The sequence below is a fragment of the Heterobasidion irregulare genome (assembly GCF_000320585.1).
Source record: "Heterobasidion irregulare TC 32-1 unplaced genomic scaffold scaffold_05, whole genome shotgun sequence".
NCBI classification, from domain to species: domain Eukaryota; kingdom Fungi; phylum Basidiomycota; class Agaricomycetes; order Russulales; family Bondarzewiaceae; genus Heterobasidion; species Heterobasidion irregulare.
In genome coordinates this window covers 2,717,669-2,736,624 of record NW_009258201.1, presented here as the reverse complement: position 1 = coordinate 2,736,624, position 18,956 = coordinate 2,717,669, and the positions used below count along the sequence as shown (strand labels likewise).

General features: G+C 52.6%; 11 protein-coding genes across 11 annotated transcripts; 8 read left to right on the top strand and 3 right to left on the bottom strand.

Annotated features, from left to right (window-relative positions):
- Positions 1–222: 222 nt before the first annotated feature.
- HETIRDRAFT_246791 (uncharacterized protein) lies at positions 223–976 on the top strand (the record flags this gene model as incomplete). The annotated part of the gene is made up of 4 exons (XM_009548531.1): positions 223–372; positions 438–502; positions 558–607; positions 663–976. Coding segments are annotated over 4 exons (579 nt in total), but the record flags the coding sequence as incomplete, so codon positions are not given.
- Positions 977–1,822: 846 nt separating this feature from the next.
- On the top strand, positions 1,823–3,138 carry HETIRDRAFT_475771 (uncharacterized protein; the record flags this gene model as incomplete). The annotated part of the gene is made up of 4 exons (XM_009548530.1): positions 1,823–2,032; positions 2,091–2,310; positions 2,370–2,709; positions 2,772–3,138. The coding sequence occupies 4 exons, from the start codon at positions 1,823–1,825 to the stop codon at positions 3,079–3,081; spliced, it is 1,080 nt and encodes a 359-aa protein (XP_009546825.1). The 3' UTR covers positions 3,082–3,138.
- A 2,893-nt stretch (positions 3,139–6,031) lies between these two features.
- On the top strand, positions 6,032–7,198 carry HETIRDRAFT_44901 (uncharacterized protein; the record flags this gene model as incomplete). Its single annotated transcript, XM_009547501.1, has 2 exons — positions 6,032–6,974; positions 7,038–7,198. Coding segments are annotated over 2 exons (1,104 nt in total), but the record flags the coding sequence as incomplete, so codon positions are not given.
- Positions 7,199–7,449: 251 nt separating this feature from the next.
- Positions 7,450–8,565, top strand: HETIRDRAFT_409777 (uncharacterized protein). The gene has a single exon (XM_009548529.1). The coding sequence runs from the start codon at positions 7,592–7,594 to the stop codon at positions 8,141–8,143; it is 552 nt and encodes a 183-aa protein (XP_009546824.1). The 5' UTR covers positions 7,450–7,591; the 3' UTR covers positions 8,144–8,565.
- A 192-nt stretch (positions 8,566–8,757) lies between these two features.
- HETIRDRAFT_440239 (uncharacterized protein) lies at positions 8,758–10,091 on the bottom strand. Its single transcript, XM_009548528.1, has 7 exons — positions 10,024–10,091; positions 9,912–9,959; positions 9,822–9,857; positions 9,699–9,768; positions 9,279–9,634; positions 9,213–9,224; positions 8,758–9,160 (listed from the first exon to the last, which is right to left on the bottom strand). Exons 1-7 carry the CDS (start codon positions 10,040–10,042, stop codon positions 8,778–8,780), a joined length of 924 nt encoding a protein of 307 aa, XP_009546823.1. The 5' UTR covers positions 10,043–10,091; the 3' UTR covers positions 8,758–8,777.
- A 216-nt stretch (positions 10,092–10,307) lies between these two features.
- Positions 10,308–11,074, top strand: HETIRDRAFT_317560 (uncharacterized protein; the record flags this gene model as incomplete). Its single annotated transcript, XM_009548527.1, has 3 exons — positions 10,308–10,488; positions 10,551–10,951; positions 11,012–11,074. Coding segments are annotated over 3 exons (645 nt in total), but the record flags the coding sequence as incomplete, so codon positions are not given.
- A 992-nt stretch (positions 11,075–12,066) lies between these two features.
- HETIRDRAFT_318648 (uncharacterized protein) lies at positions 12,067–13,264 on the bottom strand (the record flags this gene model as incomplete). Its single annotated transcript, XM_009548526.1, has 7 exons — positions 12,067–12,210; positions 12,260–12,334; positions 12,391–12,499; positions 12,556–12,709; positions 12,757–12,856; positions 12,923–13,148; positions 13,203–13,264. Coding segments are annotated over 7 exons (870 nt in total), but the record flags the coding sequence as incomplete, so codon positions are not given.
- A 1,018-nt stretch (positions 13,265–14,282) lies between these two features.
- HETIRDRAFT_101254 (uncharacterized protein) lies at positions 14,283–14,662 on the top strand (the record flags this gene model as incomplete). Its single annotated transcript, XM_009548525.1, has 2 exons — positions 14,283–14,316; positions 14,376–14,662. The coding sequence occupies 2 exons, from the start codon at positions 14,283–14,285 to the stop codon at positions 14,660–14,662; spliced, it is 321 nt and encodes a 106-aa protein (XP_009546820.1).
- A 278-nt stretch (positions 14,663–14,940) lies between these two features.
- Positions 14,941–16,763, bottom strand: HETIRDRAFT_44856 (major facilitator superfamily; the record flags this gene model as incomplete). Its single annotated transcript, XM_009547498.1, has 8 exons — positions 14,941–15,258; positions 15,330–15,378; positions 15,461–15,706; positions 15,765–16,334; positions 16,392–16,415; positions 16,462–16,507; positions 16,562–16,597; positions 16,655–16,763. 8 exons carry the CDS (start codon positions 16,761–16,763, stop codon positions 14,941–14,943), a joined length of 1,398 nt encoding a protein of 465 aa, XP_009545793.1.
- Positions 16,764–17,392: 629 nt separating this feature from the next.
- On the top strand, positions 17,393–17,694 carry HETIRDRAFT_418208 (uncharacterized protein; the record flags this gene model as incomplete). Its single annotated transcript, XM_009548524.1, has 2 exons — positions 17,393–17,407; positions 17,455–17,694. 2 exons carry the CDS (start codon positions 17,393–17,395, stop codon positions 17,692–17,694), a joined length of 255 nt encoding a protein of 84 aa, XP_009546819.1.
- Positions 17,695–18,198: 504 nt separating this feature from the next.
- Positions 18,199–18,450, top strand: HETIRDRAFT_168770 (uncharacterized protein; the record flags this gene model as incomplete). Its single annotated transcript, XM_009548523.1, has 1 exon — positions 18,199–18,450. One exon carries the CDS (start codon positions 18,199–18,201, stop codon positions 18,448–18,450), a length of 252 nt encoding a protein of 83 aa, XP_009546818.1.
- Between the last annotated feature and the right edge of the window lie 506 nt (positions 18,451–18,956).

Below are 18,956 nucleotides of genomic sequence, written 5' to 3'. Positions count from 1 at the left end.
GGCGCTGGGCACAAGAGGGAGATGAGACCGATCAGGAAATTTATTTCGGGTGGCTGGGTAACTACGGCAGGGACCAAACAAGGCAAAAGCAACGCTCTCCACCGACGGTCATCGCTCAGTGCGCAAGCTCCGCATTGTTCTCCCTCTCCCTTCTCATCCCTCTCATCCCTCTTCTCGTCGCTCTGCTTGCTCCACGGCCTCACCCATTAATCTCGACATTGCCCGTATATCATGATGATTCTTGTCCATCTATTTGCGCTGGTGCTCGCGTCGACTCCCGCGCTTGGTCAAATAGTCTACGACAGTATCCACAACGCTACATCGCTCGTCGGCACCTGGAGCTCAGGTAGCAAAGGGGTCGTCACTGGATCGGTGCGTTCAAGTGCTCTCAATGCTCATTAGGGGAGAAATCATATAATTGATTGGGCTGCGGATAGGGCTTCGCAGATCCTGCGAACAAATCTTTCACGTATGCAAAGACGACGGGAGTCTCTTATTCCTTGTGAGCCCATCCATCTCGATCAAATGTGAAGGTCATCTGATTCATCGTCTTACAGCACTGGTGATGGTTTCTATGAAATTGCACGGTATCGGTTTAAGGGCAATGGTCCGTCTCCTATGATTGTCTTACCCGAGTCAAACCTCATCCAATCCACCCGCAGCGTCACAACCCAACTGCATTACCGGCATCATCAACTGGTCTCATGGAACGTACGACCTCGTCAGCAATGGGTCCATCGTCATGACGCCTTTCGGCGATGGCTACCAGCAAATCCAGGACACCTGCGCAGCCGTCTCAAATTTCATCGAGGACTACAACTATACCGAGCTGTACCAGTCCTGGCGTATATTCACGGACCCGACTGATGGTTACAAGCTTCACCTCTTCGAATTCGACGGCTCCCCCGTCGCGCCCCAGTTCCAAGTGTCTGCATCACCGAACATGCTCCCGACCCGCAATCTGCGCAACACCACCACGTCGAACTCAACAATCACGACCCAGAGCGCGATCGCGATGAACACTGCTGCGCGCAGATGGGAGGCCGCGGGCGCGGGTGGCGTTCTCACGGCGCTGCTCGGGATCGGCTTGCTTTCTGTTCTCCTATAGAGGCTCAGAGCGCGTGAGAGGCGGGTGCAGTCCGGCGGCGGCATACATACACATGCGAGGGGCACGGAGACTGTTTGGTGCACTGATTGGACCCACACGCTAGCCAGAGAACGGACTCTTCTGCACCCACATTTTTTATTACCGTCTTACCCAGCTTCTCCTGAACATCTCCTCTGCTCGTATCGTCGCCACCCTGCCTTTCTACCGCTTACGTATTATACTTTTCTTTGTTCGATCGATACCCTCAACATCGAACGTACGCTCGTTTGACCCTTGACTCCCTGTTTGGCCCGGCCCGTCATGTTTCGATTCTGTCCGCTTTCCCCTTCTTCTTTAACGTGTTCAAGTACGACGATCAGATGCTAGTCATCATATACGCGCAGTGTTCGATCCGCTCTATTGTCCAGAGGTAGGCGTTTCCAGGGGTTTCTCCGGGGTTTGAGCGGCTCAAGATATCCACGGCCACCCATATATCTGCATGGAGCCGTTGTGTCATTCCTACGAAGAAGTTGAGCTCCGTTGGTTCTTTTGCACTGCTGTGTGCAAGGTCTACTTCTGAATCACCAGCTTTTCTGCGCACTGCGGAACCCTGTTTTTCGATTTGTGGACACGGACTGCGACCTGAGTGAGACAATTTCAGGAAAGACCGAGCCCGAGTTACACGTGACAGACGCGTCGCGTCCGCGTCCCGTTCGCCATTTTCCAGCCACTGTCATGTCAACACCACAGCCAACAGACCAAGCTGCCTTCAACTTGGATGCAGCCAAAGTACTGCAATCAAAATTGGAAGGATTGGGATTGCACATCTCGAATATCCGGGACGGCTTCAACTCCAAACCTGTCGATGGCCTTGAGGATTGGCTAGGGGAGGGTTTAGGGAGCAAGATCCCATCAGCCATCGCCGCGGATGTGGCATCGCAAATGGTACGTGGCTTTAGCATGAACTGCAGTCAGAATGACTGACTCCGAGTGTGCCATCTAGTCCTTTCTGCGCAAACTCAAGTTCCAGTACCTGGAACAGAATGCTAAGCATCAGTACATCAAGACCATCGTTAATGATGAGGCACCGATGATCACTGCAGACGACAACGAGGCACTCATGATCAGCAATCAACGTAAAAAGGAGGGCCTGAAGGCGGCAAAGTTGAAGCTTGCGGAGAAATATCAGGACGTACGGCGGTTGGCGCCTTTGGTTGAGCATGGTGAGAACGACACGGCCGTATATGCACACGAGTCCCCTGACACAAGCTCTGATGAATAGACTATAACAGGGCGAAGGAATTGGGCAACGAGGCTGTGGCGTTGGCGCAAAGCATCATCGATGCGCGACTAGCCATCACGCGGCTCCGGCAGGCGCATCCCCAGCCGCGGTTGACCATTCCCACCGCGGAGGAGTACTTGGCCGCGCAGATCACGGAGATGCAGGAGCTGGAGGACAAGCTTCGAGACGCGAGCGATCAGGTGGCGGGGGTCAGGGAGAGCGTGAAGGAGGGCTCGAAGGAGATGGAGAGGCTGAGCGTCGAGCGGGCGGAGATTGGCTGGGATGTGAAGGCGCGAGGATACGGGGCGGACGATCGAAGAGCGGCCTCGCTCTGTGAACAGTACGTTGCCCTCATGCCGTCTTCATAGCTGAGATGATTTTTTGACAACGCCTCGCGTTTAGATACAGCGCCGCGTTGACTCTTCATCGCGGGTTAGTTTCCATGGGCTCGTCTCAGTCTGTGGCTGAGAATGAGCTCAGGCTCACTTATCTCCTCGAGCCCGACGGGGCACGATCTCGGACGCTAGAACCGAGGAAGGTTCACGTCGTACTATTATTTCAGCCCACCGCGCGTCAGCTGGTTGAGGCACGGGTCGAGGGCGTGGACACTGGGGATATCTCGAGCATTATCGACGCGTACGTAGAAGCAAACGACGTGCCGGGTGTGGTAGGTGCTATATTAGCAAGATGTCGAGCGGTATCGGCTATCTGAGCCTTGTATATTGTGTGTAATTCTGATATCCACATCTGAATTATTCTATGTTTCTTGTGTTGGGCTAGTGACTCGTAGTAGGACGCAATCATATAGGGATTGTAAGAATTTTTTATCTCACGGAAAGCAGGAAAAATAAAATACATATCGAGAAGGAGTGACCGGGATGGAAACGGCCCGGGATGTACAACTACAACACCTGCCGAATCGGACGCGCCCGCCTACTAAAACGCATGAACGTATCAATCTCGCCATCGGGGCTACGAACTGCGGGGCAGCGGGAGAGAAGTCTATAGATGCGTAAAGGCGTCACAGACGCAGCTTCTGACGGTTGCATGCTGCAGACTTGGCGCCGTGTTTTCGCCGAAGAGGGTAGAGGGTGGGCTCTGTGTGTCTGCGAGATTTCTCCTGGGTGGGCGCAGGCTACTCATATGTGTGGGGAGAGCGGCGTAGAGGTTCTATACAGATGGACAGACGGGGTGCCTTGGATACTGTAGCGCTGTGGATAAAGCGATGTGGTGTCTTCGAAGCTAGAGGGGCTGTCATATCAGCAATGGGCGCAAGTCGGAGGAGCACTTTCAAGGTGTCGTCCTTATCATAACCCCGACGGGTAGATACGTCGGCGCTTGCTGGTGGTGGTCAACTATGTTTGCGAATGCTAGACTCGGCGGATGACGAAGACTCGCGTCCTACCTGTAGTTGTTCTATTGGCGTCGATAACCCGCTTCGGGCGGGTGAGGTGGGAGGCCGAAGAGCCGTGATACTGGGAGACGACCTCTTGTATATCTATGTTAGGAAATGCAGCAGGGCCGTCCGAGGAGTCATGGGTGATAGAAGGGAGAAGCGAGCACACCGTCAAGGGGCGTCGTCTGACGCCCACACGTCGTGGGGGATGCGTGTGCGCCGTGAACAGTCACGCGAGGCATCGATCGATGGGAGTGAGCGCCTCAATGGGCAGCAAAGCCGTCATCTGTGCCCGAGATGAGCGTGGAAGCACGCATGAAGGCTCGAGATGAAAGACTGGACCAGGGCTGGATGCAAAGGGGAGTTTTCGGCGGGAACGTGGTGCGATGATCGCGGGCTAAATATCTCGTGAGGGGTAGTTGTAGGCGGGGAGAAAGGGGCGGTTCATTTGTGGGGAAATTGAAACGCGGGGAAATAGGCTCGGCAATAGCTGGAAGTCGTTCGGGTCTCCAGGTGCCTGAGGCTGGCCAGGCTCGTTTTAATATAAGCAAATTGAGGGAATAGAGGGGCTATTAGAGCGTGATCTGTTTATGTGGATGTGAAGGGTGGAAGAAGTGCCAGAAAGTGAAGGGGAATGTGTCGACGAAGGGCAATGTGAGCGTCGCATGCGGTCGAACGAATCTATCACCTGCAGCACGGTGAAGCGAAAAAGTGAAGTACATCATCACATGGTGGTGTCCTAGGACACCAGTGAACAATCATCAGATATTCGAAGATGGAAAAAGGCAATCCAGTACTGGGAGGCCCTAGGAAGCTCATATCCGATGGCCTCCCGTAGGGTCACAAGCACACAGGTACAGCTGCAGATCCCCATAGATATGCGGGAAATATTTGTGACATACTGATCAAATCTGAACCAATTCAAACTTTAGAAGAAGAATATAGAATTCAAGCGGTGAACGTACAGGGGCAGGCACAGAGCTCTTCCTGTGGACCTTGCTAATAAAAAGGTATGCAGATATGATTAGTGTGGACGTATCCAAGACTGTACGGCCCATTGATCGCTTGAAGTGTTACTTCCTCCAGCCTGTCATTATTCGCCTTGAGCTCCTTCAGTGATTCACATTCAGTTTTTGTCCGGGTCCAGATGTCATCAAAAGCAGGAGGAAAAAGCCTCAACGAACAACATGTCGCCTTGAAGTGGCAACTTGCGTTCTACTTGCGTTGTATGTTGTCCCTGAACGATGAGCAATTAAGCGCGTTGACTGCCTCTGTGGATTGAACTGACCGGGACAGGAGTCCGGAGCATGCCGGGGGTATGCCGGGACACCCGGAATTGCGTATTATGTAACTAGGCACTCCGGACGGATCAGGAGCTGCCCCGCATCGCTTTCTTCTTCCCCTACCACAACCACTGCAGACACCCCTGTATACCATAACTTTACTTTCTTTCCATCCAACGTTCACAACAGCGCCCTATATCCCATCGAAAGCAATTTGAGTCTGCGATACGTGAATTTCGCTACCGAACAGTTTTTCAAAGCGACAGCAATAGTTGGTGAGAGCGCTTTTTGCTGAGAAGCCGCAATAATCTTTGCCAGGAGCAAAGCATTGAACGTGATATCTCGCACTCTATCAGGTGAGCTATCTTCATATCTAAGGTTGCTCGGGACATCAGGACTTCTCACAGTCTGATTCTATGAATTATTCTGGGGCATCACTCCATCGCCATCTCATTCATGACGCCGTTGTTCCCATCACTTTCCGAGGGATTTTATTTCGTTATTAATATTTCTGATATCCTTTCTAGCCGAAAACACAATAAGAATCATTTTTTTTTGAAAATAAAGTAACGAGAAACAAGCCCCGTAACAGAATTCGACTGATCTTCACTTTGGGTGAGCATTTATGTCGGTCTATTTATGTCCAGCATAATTGGCTCATCGAGCTTAGATAGTTGGTATCGTGTCATTTCACTCTCATGATATCAGAAATTAATCGACCCAATTCCGGCAACCTCTCGCACCTTGACGGATTTTCGACCCTTTCGACCCGACCCAGAATATCCACTCTACTCTCACACGCCCACGACGAGCATGCATCAAATCAGTTTGTCGACCGGGACCAGATCGTCTCTGAAGAGCTCCTCTCGGAGGAAGAATCAGAGTCACATTTGACCGCAGCTTCGGCCCCTGTCTATGATGCCTTACCTTCCTTGCCCACCTCTCTATCTCAGGACATTGATATGTCTATGTCTCCCGCTGCTATGTTTCTGTCTGCCTTCAGTCCCGCCACGTCACTAGCACCTCTACCCGATGACGAAGGAGAAGAGATCGATGGTTATAAACTTGGTGGCATCATTGGCTACGGGGGCTTCTCTTCTATCAGGCGCGCTAACGATTCATCAGGCAGCACAGTTGCTGTCAAGATTGTTAGACGCTCTGACCTTTCGAAGTCCAACAACCCCTCTTTGGCCCGGAAGAGGCTGAACAATGAAGCTGCCATCTGGGAAACTTTGTCGCACGAGCATATCCTTCCGCTCTTCCATTCGGCACACACGCCGTATGCTGACTTCTTTGTCATGCTCTATTGCCCTGCAGGTTCTCTTTATGATATCCTGAAGCGTGACGGGCGGCCGGCGCTCCCTCACGACGACGCGGGAATGATGTTCAGACAGGTAGTGCGAGGGTTACGGTACTTGCACGATGTGATGGGACTTGTGCATGGCGACATCAAATTAGAGAATGTGCTCGTCGATGAAATGGGTGTATGCAGAATAGGAGATTTCGGAATGGCGAGGAAGATTGGCGAGGTGGATGAGAATGAGCAGGAGCTTGTGCGTCGACAGCGATCGGTCAATAGAGAACGGAGCCCTGCACGGATCATTCATTCAAAGCGACAGCTCAAGACTACCTTGCCTGTTCATCTCTCGCTTATGCGCCATCACAGCGGTCCTCGTCATCGTAACTCATCCCCGCTTCCTTCTTCGCAAACTGTTCCTCCTTCGCATGCCGCCTACGAATTTCAACCAGGTTCTCTGCCGTATGCATCACCTGAATTGTTACTCCCATCATCGGTTTCTCATCCCTACGAACCGCACCCCGCGCAAGATATTTGGGCATTGGGTGTGATGCTTTTTGCGCTTTTCACCGGGCGCCTGCCATTCATGGATTCTTTCGAACCGAGGTTGCAAATGAAGATCTTACATGGTAAGCCCACGCAGCTACATGATGTTTACCACCTTAGCGTTTACGTACTTGTCGTGATATAAGGGGTGTTCGATATGCCTGCAGGCATTGGCCGCGGAGCTGAGCTTGTCCTGCAAGGTTGCCTCGAACGTTCTGTAGCACACCGTTGGGATATCGCCGCTGTCGATGAAGTGGGGTGGAGTGTCGGCTCCGGGCCGCAAGAAGAAGAATCAGCGGCAGACAAAGAGATCACTTTAATGGTTCGCGAAGCGCAGCAGAGCCGCCCTGCGTCAGGCTCGAGAAGCGCACTTGCGTCGGTGTCACGTTCGCGATCTCGCGCACGCACCACCGAAGATGACGCGGAATCAAGCCATCTGCGTGCACGTTCGTCATCCCGTCACACAACGAGTGCCATTAGCCGGTCGACATCTTCCAGGAGTGACGGCACGCCTCCGCTGTCCATTCCATCCTTCTCCGCCCTCACCCACTCCATCTTCAGCACCTTTTCTTCTTCGTCATTATCTGGTGGACACGGCTCTTCATCGTCCAGCATTCCGCGACAGCCTGTTGAGCGCGGGCGTAACCCTGCCAAAGATCAGGTCCGAGCGCGCTTGTCCTCGCGCTCGCCAAGTCCTAGCATGGCGCCCATGACGCCGACTGATTCGTTGCTCGCCGTGGATGCCAAGAAGCATATCCCATTCATCCTCTCTCCCGAACGCAACACATCGCGGGGCCGCAGGAGCTTCCGTGTACGCTCCGAAGACTGTCAACATCCACTACTACGATCCCACGGCGTTGACTCTGAGCTCGACGTACTGGACGAGACAAGTCGATGGACGTTGTCCCCCGATGCGCGTAGCGGAAGTGGAAGGGCCGACTCCGTAGGTGGCTCGCATTCTCGCAGCCGCAACTATATAGTGGACGAGGATACAGAGGGGCTAGAGTCGCAACCGGCAAAGGGAAAGCGGGCGGGAAGCACACCGCCTGCTCGAACGATGCCGTGGAATGTTCCGCGATCGCGCGCGAGCGTCGAATTGTCTCCGGCGATGTCTATGGCTCATTCGTCTCCGCACCTTGATGGCTTGCACGGCTTAACCTCCGGGACGACCCCCATTGCTATCCCACCGAGCGGGGGAAGGAGCAGGAGTGTCGATATGGATGCGCGCGGGAGGCGGCACTTGCTGTTGTGAGTGTCCCGTCCGTCTGACCCTCGGCCAACATCAGGGATCTGTACAAAAGTAGGGAGTCTTTCACTGTGCATACGTTGATGCATCCCTTGCGTTCATATTTATTGTTGCCCGACACCTGTTGACATCTCTCCACATCTGACACCAATATGGCGTGTTGTTTTATATGATCGCGACATAGTACGTACATATATTTAACTCCCTCTCTCCCGTGTAGCTCTCCGGTCGTCTTGCATAACTTTATGGCTACCCACCATCGGGATCTTCCACTTGCTCTCTGTAATACTCGGTAATCGTCTTTTGACTGTTTGTGTCTTCCATGTGTACGTTAGGTTCATACCGTACATATACCCATCTACTTGACTTTTCTGGTATCTCTTTTCTATATCTTGATTTCCTCCCTATGCAATTCAAAGATAATTTCGAAAATTTGCCGTGAGTGCAGTGTGTTCTAGATTATACATCGCGGCAGTGCCCTTTTACACATCGGAGAGTATCGTTAGGACACCTTGCTCCTCACACGAATGCTGCCTAGCAATATTTCAGCTTAGAAATGAGGTGCTGGCGCTTTTCAATGTTATGATTTTACGATACGTTTGGCAACGTTGGACATCAAAGACCGCAGGGAATGTTGAATTTACACTCTACAGTTATCCAAGTTGAATATTAAGATATCCTCCGCACCGATCTCGACTAGCTTGTCCATCGTCGTGGCCATCGCAGACTTGATCACCATCGCACTGACCGCGACCCAATCAGTGTCCTCGAGCGGGCTGACCGTCGGGGCGCGGCGACCAGGGGTGACGATTGCAGCGTCGTGAAGCTTGGACCGGGGGATATTGTACTCGCAGACGACGTACTTGCTGGCGGCGATGACGCCGGCGATGCGGGACGTGATCAGGTTGATGAGGGGGGTGAGGGTGGGGTGTTTTGGGACGCTGGACTTGATGAGGACGGCTTCGGATTGGAGGACAGTGGCGATGGCGTGCAGGCCGGCTGCACGCATCGTTTCGCCCGATTCTGGGTGCGGGTCAGAGTGGGTGCGAGAACAAAGGCGGTGCCATCCACATACCAACGAGATCAACTATAAGGAGAATCTGTCAGCGAGACAGGGCGGACAGACAGACAAAAGGCGTACCGATTCCATCTGCCAGGCCCAACGCGCAGGCCGCCTCGACGCTCCCGCCGACATACTCGATTTTTGTGCGCTCCCCATCCGCCTTTTGCAGCCGATCGTCGATCGCGCCGAAATAGCTCCCGGAGAGCACCTCGAAGCTGGTCACGACGCGCTTGCCCGCGAGGTCCTCGACGGTCTGAATGGGGCCAGCCTCGGGGACCTGCACCTGCAGCGCGCACTTGCCGAAGCCCAGGCGGAGCGCCTCGGTGACGTGGTGCTCCATTTTGGCTTCGAGAATAACGTCGTGGCCTGTGATGCCGAGGTCGACGTTGCCCTGGCCTACGAAGGATGGGATATCGGATGCGGGAAGGAAGACCCTGTGCATGTGTGTGTTTAGCTATAGATTAGATAATGGACCATCCTATTTTTGATGTGCCTTACAATGCGATGGGGTGGTTCAAAACCAGGGCGACATCTAGTCTATTGTGTCTCCGGAATTGTATGTCGGCTCCTACAACCCATTCAACGACAGATCACGAATACAAGAGGGTCAGACTCACTCACCGGACAGGAGCTCGAGACATTTTTCGTGAAGACGGCCTATAAATCGCGTCAGGGTCGTGACCAACGTTCCCGAAACTTGATTCTACATACCCTTCTTGGGGATTGCGAAGAGAAGACGGCCGTTGAGCGCGTCTGGATCTAGTAACGGCTCAATCATGTCAGTGGTTGTTATCAGGAAGCTGTACGCTGAAATCTCCCGCACTCATGGTCAAAGAAGCCATTCAAATAACCAATTCGAGATCTGTACGCGGTTGGCACGCTTGTGCAGGGAGGAACGTTTAGCGGGTGTGCTCATCTCGAGTCACTGCGCCGGGAAATTTCGTGCCATGCTCGCTCCAAAAGGAAATCGATGACAAATGTGAGTCCGCTGGCATTTCCACTTACGGTAAAGACCATCGCCGCCAGTCGCCACTCGCCCATAATCTCGTATAAATTGCTCGCCATCGATGTTTGACTCAATGTCTTTTCTGCTGGAGCTCTCTCCTCATGACATTTCAAAGCGCTGCCATTCTTGACGGACTGCACCCGGAGTCGTTTCGACAGCTTGGCATCCTAGACAGCGACGTCAGAGAATCTGTCGATACTGCCTTGACGAACACTTCGTGCATCGGATCTTACAACTGGTCAGAATCGGAACAATATGCGAAGCCCGTGATCGTGGTGCCGGGTACGCTCACGACGTCCAAACTTTGGCACTCGACGAGTTAACGTGTTATTCCCGCGTGTTAGGAGCACCCCGTCGGTGGTTGAACCTCTCAGCTCCGTTTGAGGTGGCAAGTGGACCGGCGGCGTATATGAACGAAAATGCCTTTCGTCTTCCGGACATGCCTCTCCTGCCGCTCATCGCGGCCGTGGATGCTAGCGGCTCACAAGTGGATTGGCCTGCCCTTGACTTCGTTACAGATCGGGGCAACCTCCGAAGGTTGCTTCAATGGGTCTCGGGAGGCTTCAATTCTAAGCCTGAACGCATCGACCTTCAGCTCGTGGGAGACCATACCGTTCTCATGAACCGCTGGGACCCCAAGGCCATCTGTCACACACAGTCGGTCAACTTTGGTCGTGGCTTTGAGTCAACGGCGAGCGCCCCAGCCAAAAAAGGGTATTCTTCGTACTATCAGATCTTGAAATACGTGAGCTCCGACATTATTCTGGCGCCTGCTTCGGCACTTACGCGTTCGCTCTATTCTCAGGAACTTGGTGGACTGCGCATGGTAGTCCGATGTGAAGCCGACGCATATCTCCCCGCACCCTCTGACGAGGAACACCCTGCTGGTGCCGCAGACACCAGAGCCGCGTCTGTCGATACCTCTTCACCGTTTCCTGCTCCGAACTGCGCGCCTCTCCATATTCTGCAGAGCAGCGGCTCCCCGGTTCCCGCCTCCTCTTTAATCGAGCTGAAGGTCGTCTCCAGTCGCAAAAGGTTGTGCGCCATCGAAAGCTACTCGTTCCCTCAGCTATATCTATCTCTGGTCTCAAACCTCTTCGTGGGTATTCACACTGACAGCAAGGTCATGAGGATCCGGGAGTATAGGCACACACTGGAGCGCATCGACGTGCTGAAAGACAGGGCGGAATCCCAATTCCGGAAGCTTGTGCACATCCTGAGGCTCATTCAGCGGATGATGATAGAGCGCGGCCCGCGATCCAAATTAAGCCTGACTTTCAAGAAGAGCAACGCGGCTGCTGGTATTATTGTGTATGCGATGAAGGACGACACTAACTTTCTTCCCGAAGAAGTCCTTGCTCGCTTTTCAATCTAGATGATACGGCCGTTCCTTCGGAACACGGTCCTGCGCTGCTCATGGGTCGCTCTAATTGTTCGGTGGATATACTCTCGCTCTCTATCGACGACGATGGTGAAGCTCAGAACATTCGATGTCCCATGCTTCGAGGCACTATTACCTCCTAGGTATAGCTAAATTACTGCATATGTTTGGTCTCGCGATTCTTTGGAATGAAATATGAATTGCGGATCTGGTCTCCGATGATCCATTCAATTCGGATATATTTCTCGATTGGTTAAACTTCTCGAGGGCTGCTCTTGGAACGTAGGAAACCTGCCTCGAGGAGATTGGATGTTGCATGTCTTCAACAGCTCGCTAACACTTCGTGAAGCAAGCATTGTCGTTATAAGCGAAAGTATTGTTCACTTTAACCACTCTGGTTTGACAAGGATAATTACTGTGAAACATGGCAGCTTTGGAATGGTCTATCTGTCCTCTCTGTTAACACTAAGGTAATATGATTACATCTCAGGCATAATTTGCATAGTATCACTGCCCGGTGTGCCCTCAGCTAGGTCCTGAGCTACAGGTGTAGGGATTCTTGACATCTCTACCATTGTGCTATCAATAGTGACCAATATTACTATTGAGGTTGGATAAATGCCCTAATATTTTTTGAGTACCATACTCAATAAGTAAACATGGTTTACTTACTGCAAGATGCATACTGCTAGCTATAATAAAGTTGTAATTGTCAGGAGCATTAAAATTCAAGGCAATAAGTATAATCTTTCAAAATGAGCTGTTAGTATTATAAAACTGTATTTGAATAAGGTTGTGATTACCCATAATCCACAGTATATAAAACCTGATTCAATTAGCAGAGCTAGAATTCTTTCAACTCTAGTTTTTTTATGTTTTGAAAGATGAGCTTTGATAGATTGCCTATATGCCCTAGAAAAAATATTCAGAGATTGCCCCTTGTATAAGAAAAAAAAATTCTATAATACCAAGCTTGATATGCTATAAGCAAAGTTGAGCTAAGATTTATCATAAGCTCTAAACCCCACACTGTTACTTGAGTGATGCCAAAAATATTAAGCAGCTGTGGTGATTGTTGAAGAAGGGATACAGTGATGAGCACAAGAGAGGCAATGGAAGTTACTGACAGAAATATGAGTGCAAATTCAGGGAAGCATGTGACAGCTTACTAGCAGAAATCAATAAAAGACTCAAAGGAAGAGCCATGACTTTTCTCTTCTGCCATAATGTCCATGCTCTCCAAACCACAATTCCATCTCCTAGAAAGAACTATCAAGGAATTAATTAATTTTGAATGAGCATCCATGACAATATCCAAGTTTGGATGCCACATACATTGATTTGCTGCATAAATGATTCTATGATGTTAACATTCATGTTGTCTTTATTGATTTTGAAGACCTTATTCTGGAACAGTTGGTTTGAATGAAGAATGAACAGTTCTTGTGTTGATTCGATGATGATCATGAAAACAAGTGCCCAAGCAAGAGTCGATGCTAGGAATATTGATAAAGTAATGATCAACATTGCTAGATTGACCCGTGAAGTCAGTTTTTTTTGGCTGCATGAATCATCGAGTTAGCTATTGCCAAACATGAGAAAAATCGAGATGTACCATAGAAGATATGTCGAGCAGCATATGAGGATAGTAAAAATGCCTACAGTGGTCGACAAGATATCAGCGATACGGTTGAATCAAACGACAAAGATGGTTGACCATAGAAGAATGTGCTCGTGATCGTGACAATAAAAGAGTCCAGGTATATTATGCCGATGACGTGAAGGAATTCAGGTGATTGATCAACCATGTTGGCAACGCAAAAGCTCTCAGGATATTTGGATACAGGGATTGGATGGGTGTAAGCAGAAGGGATGAGGAAGACTGAGGAAAAGGGTCGCTTATAAGACAGACCGGATGAATTGCATTGGCACCATCACGAGCGCACTTTGACAGCCTCGCACGCATGTTGTCAATAGTGTCCGTTGAGATCTGATGCAGCTGATCGTGTTGATATGACCCAGGTGTCCTCTCATCCAGGGCTCGTTGACTGAACTTGACGAATACTCAACTGGATACGGCGCGCGCCGCACAGCATAGAACATATGTCCACGAGAAAGAAACGGCGTAAATTGCAGGAGGTTGTAAAGCAGACATGGTTGCAGTGCCATGAGTGTATTTACAGCGAGAAAACAGGTTGGCAGTACGGTGGGTGATAACATTGCCGTATCGGATCCGCATCTAGACACCAAAGACTGTTGCAGCGACAAAAGCTCTATAGAGCTCGCTGCTCGCAAGAAGTAAAACCCCGTGATCAATGGCAACTAGCATCGAGAGATCATGATTCGGCGCCCACGAGAGTACAAGGTTGAATGTGGGGCAATCAACGAATGGTGACGCGAGATGTCTATCGAGTCAAGGCAGCCTATAGCCATTTCAATCGTCCTTCAGCTTCAATGAGGGCGATGTAGATCAAGGCGCCGGAGAATATAGACCGAGCTCACGCACAACGTTGAACGTGGTGTGTGACCGACCAAAACGAGGCCTGCATAGCTCGATCAACACCGCATGCTGCAAATTTTCACTCACCCAACACATCTCCTCGTTTCATTGCCTCGTGACCTTCCCTTCTTCCTCACAACGAGATCTGAGTGGGTGCGAAAGGCATGATACACGCGCCTGATAAGCGCATCTGAGATGTCGTTCATCCATCCGTTCCACGCAGTCATCGGTGCGTCACGGTGCTGGCGTCAAATCATCCGCGTGTGAGCATTGAGTGAGAATGTCTAGTTCTAGGGATCAAGCAGGGGAGGATATGCGGTGGATCCCAGGATATTGATATGGTTAGAGCGACGGAGGAGTTAGAGAGTTGGGCTAGTGCCATCCAGCGGAACGAGGACATGACGTCGCTCAAGACGGGCAGACGGGAGCACCATAGTACGGTTCTACACGATTCCATGCGTGCCATACGGACGATCTTTTCCTACGAGTGGGCTGCGAATGAAAGTTCTGCAGAGCGTTCAGAAGACGAGAGGAGTCCTGACGAGTCGCTAACGAGTCGCATTCATGACGGCTAAAAGCGTGAGAATCTGAATACAGCCTGGCTTGCCACCATACTTCGAAACGGCAACTCTCGATTTATTTTGCCCTCACGGCAACATCTATTGATGCTGGCATGAAGCAAGAGCTTGAGAGGATCAGACTCCTGCCGTGGGGGATTTTGCGTGCGCGATGCGATGGTGATGATAGGGCTGCGGCTCGAACCTCTTCTTTGCAGGCCCGTCTCACTTCCGGCGCGCAACTAAGGACATATACTGTCTTTTCAGACGTGGCGAAAGCTGCACGTAAGGGCAGGTCAGACAGCCGGCGCCTTCAGGTCGCCCTTCTCCACATCGGCCCCAGCCTCAACCACCTCCGCCTCCGCCTTCCGCTCTCTGTCCGTCTCAGCACGTGTACTGACTCCTACGCGACTGTCGGCGCCAGCGTCCCTGCGCCACGCCCACCCGCCCTCGTACCCGACCCACGTGTACCGCGCACAGTGCGGCCCGCGGGCGAGCAGCATGCCGACCTGGAGCGCCGTCCACCCGAGCGACAGCGCGGCCGCCGCGCGCCAGCCGTAGCGCACGAACACGCGCGTGCCGACCGCGGTACCCATGACCTGCCCGACGAAGATCTAGCGGGGGCGTGTGTACATGCGTGAGCGAGCCGCGGTTTATTGAAGACGGTGAAGGAGCGAGGACTCACGGAGAGGATGAGGACAGCGTTGAGGCGCGCGCGCATCGCGTGCGATATCCTGACCGCATGACATTAACCGCACAGCCGTCAGACGTCAGATTTGACACTCGAGCCGACCGATGCCGCGAGAGAGCACGCACGCAAAGACGGCCGTCGTGAGCGACACCTGCTGCACCTGGTCCGCGAGGTCGAGCCCGAGGCAGACGACGACGACAGCAGCGATGTGGACGCCCGCCGCACCGGTGTAGATAGCGTGCATCGCGAGCAGGCCCATGGTTGCGGCGAGCGTCGCATGCCACGGCACGACCGCGTCGATCGTGCGCCCGACGAGCGGGCCTAGCGCGGCGCCGAACAACCCCACGAGGCCAAACAGTCCAATCCCGAGCCTGCGAAGCATATTGCGTCTCAGCAGGGCATCGACACGTCTGAGGGAGGCGCACGTACGTGGAGAAGTTGTACGGCGGCCCGCCGAGGAGGAAGGTGAGTGTGACCCAGAAATTCGCAAAGCACGCGCTCGACGCTAGCATGACGATGCATGCCTGCACAAGCCTTGGCTCCGTCACCGCGAGCCGCACCGTCGACGCTAACACCCCGAAATACCCCACCCCGGCGTCCTTCCGCGGGCAGTCGGGCAGCGCCGCCCACAACGCGACGAGCACGGCCGCCTGTGCGCCCGCAGCGAGGTAGTACACTGCGTGCCAAGTCGTGAATTGTGCGATGACGCCGGCGAGGACGCGCGCGAGGAGGACGCCGACAAGGAGGCCGGAGAAGACGGTCGCGATGGCTTGGGCGCGGCGGTGCGGCGGTGCGAGGTCGGCGGCGAGTGGGATGAGGACCTGCGGTGCGACGGAGGCGAGGCCAGTGAGGAAGGAGAGTGCGGCGAAGGCGGAGAAGGAGCGCGTTAGGGCGAGGCCAAGGGTGAGCAAGGTGGAGGAGGCGACGAGGAGGAGGAGGAGCGGGCGGCGGCGGACGAGGTCGCCCGTGGGGGAGATGAGGAGGAGGCCCGTTGCATAGCTAGGTGCGTGCGTGCGGGTTTCAGTAGATGAGCGAGGTCATATCAGGGCGGCTTACCCGGCTTGGATGAGCGTTGGGACTCTGCGAGATGAGCTTCAAGTCGTGGAGACAAGGGGCAGATACTCACCTCGATACTTCGCTATGGGACACGCCAAAAGAGTCGGAAAGCTGGACTAAAACAGGCACACGTTAGAAATCGAGGGCTGTGCGTGCGAACCCTCACTCACTCAGCAAAGGCTGGCAATAGTACAAGTTTGCCGCCGCTACCACCCGCGAAGCGTCTCAGCAACCGTCCTCCCTATAAAAAAGAATGCACGCACTAAAAGTGCTCGCGACCGCAAAGACGAGGTTCAGCAATATGCCGAATTGGATCAGTTTCGCGCTGTCGTACCGCAGCCATGGCGGGATTGGGAGGAAGTAAAAGTCCATGGGAGGCCCGTGCGTGCGGGGTGCAGACTGTGTGGGGATGTCGTCGTCTATGATTTTTGATTCTGGAGCGACATACGGCTCGACGAAGGCAGGAGGGCTGCTGGACGCAGGGCCAGTCGCTACATCGAGCGCAATTTGTTGAGGGACAGGTGCCGGCGTTGATGGCGGGGCACGCGCGCGCTCAGCGACTTTTCTGTGCTCCTCAGCCATGTCCTAGTCTCTGGGGGTGAGACGAGGAGAGGCAGACAGACGGTCTGCATCTGGTCATCAGAGTGCGGGTTCTGTGCATGGTGCGGTGCCGGGAAGAGTCAGTCGATGGTGATATCGCGCGCCTAACATGTAATTTCAATACCTAGACTGTAGACTGCAGTGACCTGGCGCACGCGTTTGCTTTGCCTCTGACCACTTCCCTCAACATCTCTGAACCCTGCTGCTTCATCGACGAAATCTTATGCTGTATTCTTTTGCCATATTCTGCCTTCCTAATGAGCTTATTGAAGACTAAGATCTTTACGTTTGTCCAAATGGCAAGAGCTTCTCATCGAGCCTCACAAGCCTCAATTTGAGAATATTACATTCGTCCTACACTGTCTTACTATTGATCTGACTGGTGGTGACTTTCAGTATCCATGGTGGGCCCGAAGGTACGTTTACCATTTAGATTGCTGTGAATAAGTACTCATTATGTTAGGTTGTCACGACAAATGCCCTGACCGCATCCGGTCACCTCTCTTGGACGGATATACCGCGTTTTCAGCACCTGACCTCTATGCATGGTGACTGGATTTACCAACGCATTGAACGCCTCGCCTCTCGCCTCTCTTTCTGCAGCCATCTTCCCCCTCGGATAAGTCACTCGCGTAGACAGGGTCGCAAGAATAGCAGATACGGCACATCGTTTGGCTCTGTGGACGGACTTACCGCAGATTGAATCAATTTGCTTTCTTCACATGGGTCTAATATCTTCGCTCATCATCACAGACGCACGCACGGTGCACCAACACGTCTAGATAATGCCCATATCCTATGTCTAGTTGTGATCTGCACGTTCGCTCGATGCGTCGCAAAGCTCCTATTGCACTTGGGTATCGATGCTCGCACGGAATGCTCGTAAGGTAGTTTACGTCGCCTGGACTAGATTCGGGAGATCCGCAAGAGGCAAAAATTTCGCTCATTCTGCCTATGCAGATGAAAGCGCGATCTGCAGATCATATCCAGACAAGCCTCTGAGAGGACGAGGGGGGATGTGCATCCCATCGCAGAGAAACGAAAGGAGGTACATGTCTTATAAAACTAGGATGGTATGTACTATTTTGTTCCTTTCGAAACTGAACATCGTAAATTGACCCACATGCGCACGCTAGCCCCGCGGTTGTCTGCCTACACCATTGTCTAATACCGCGCGGTGTCCTCGAGACTCCCGCGGCTCTTCATAATGCTTCGTGACCTACATGTCCTAGGAGGGTCATTCGGCTTAGAAACGCATGACAAGGACTGCAGGGTTGACTTGAAGAGTGAGTACGGGGGATCGTGTGTTATTGAGGATGTCGAGGTATCTGACCTCATGCTCGCAGCGCAGCGCGTCTTCTTCCTGCGTCGCATACTCCCGCCATTCCGACCCTCATTTCTCGTTGTATCGCGGCAGGTGCTTTGCTTCCTTGCATTGAGTGCCCTGATTCAGGCCTAGCACTCGTTTTTATCGATGCACTCTGGCCTCCCGCATAGCATGAGTGAGCACAGACTCTATTTCCGCCTCGCCTCGCGGTGAGTCTTCCCTTAATCAACCTATCTCGTGCTCATGTTCGATGAAATCAGCCTTCATACTCATATATATATATATATAACATTGTTGACGATCCGCGATGCGACATCTGGCATCTTCTCCCATCTCCTCCTGACACGTGAAGTGTGAACACCGAGCTCGTTTTGTTCTAGGATGACAGTGAGCAGGCAGGGAAGCGAGATGTGGTGCCTTCAGATAAAAGAGGTCGCGGTGACTTGCATACAGTGAGTGAAAATGATCTACGAAATTATCTCGGATGATCTTAGGTGCGATCCGATGTCAGATAGTGTGTGGCATTCAACGCATTCGGCCACCTATATACCCAATGACCTCGCGACCAGTTCCGCTAGATAGTCCGTGCTAGCGGTGGTTGGGTTGGAGAGGCACTGAAACCGAGCGTGGGGCTAGAT

Bases quoted from the DNA above. Each gene is read 5' to 3' on its own strand.
- HETIRDRAFT_440239 (XM_009548528.1), bottom strand. The intron at 9,858-9,911 runs GTATGTAGAATC...CGCGATTTATAG, and splicing joins CTTCGCAATCCCCAAGAAGG to GCCGTCTTCACGAAAAATGT. The intron at 9,769-9,821 runs GTGAGTGAGTCT...AATGGGTTGTAG, and splicing joins ATGTCTCGAGCTCCTGTCCG to GAGCCGACATACAATTCCGG.
- HETIRDRAFT_409777 (XM_009548529.1), top strand. From the start codon at position 7,592: ATGGCGCCCATGACGCCGACTGATTCGTTGCTCGCCGTGGATGCCAAG.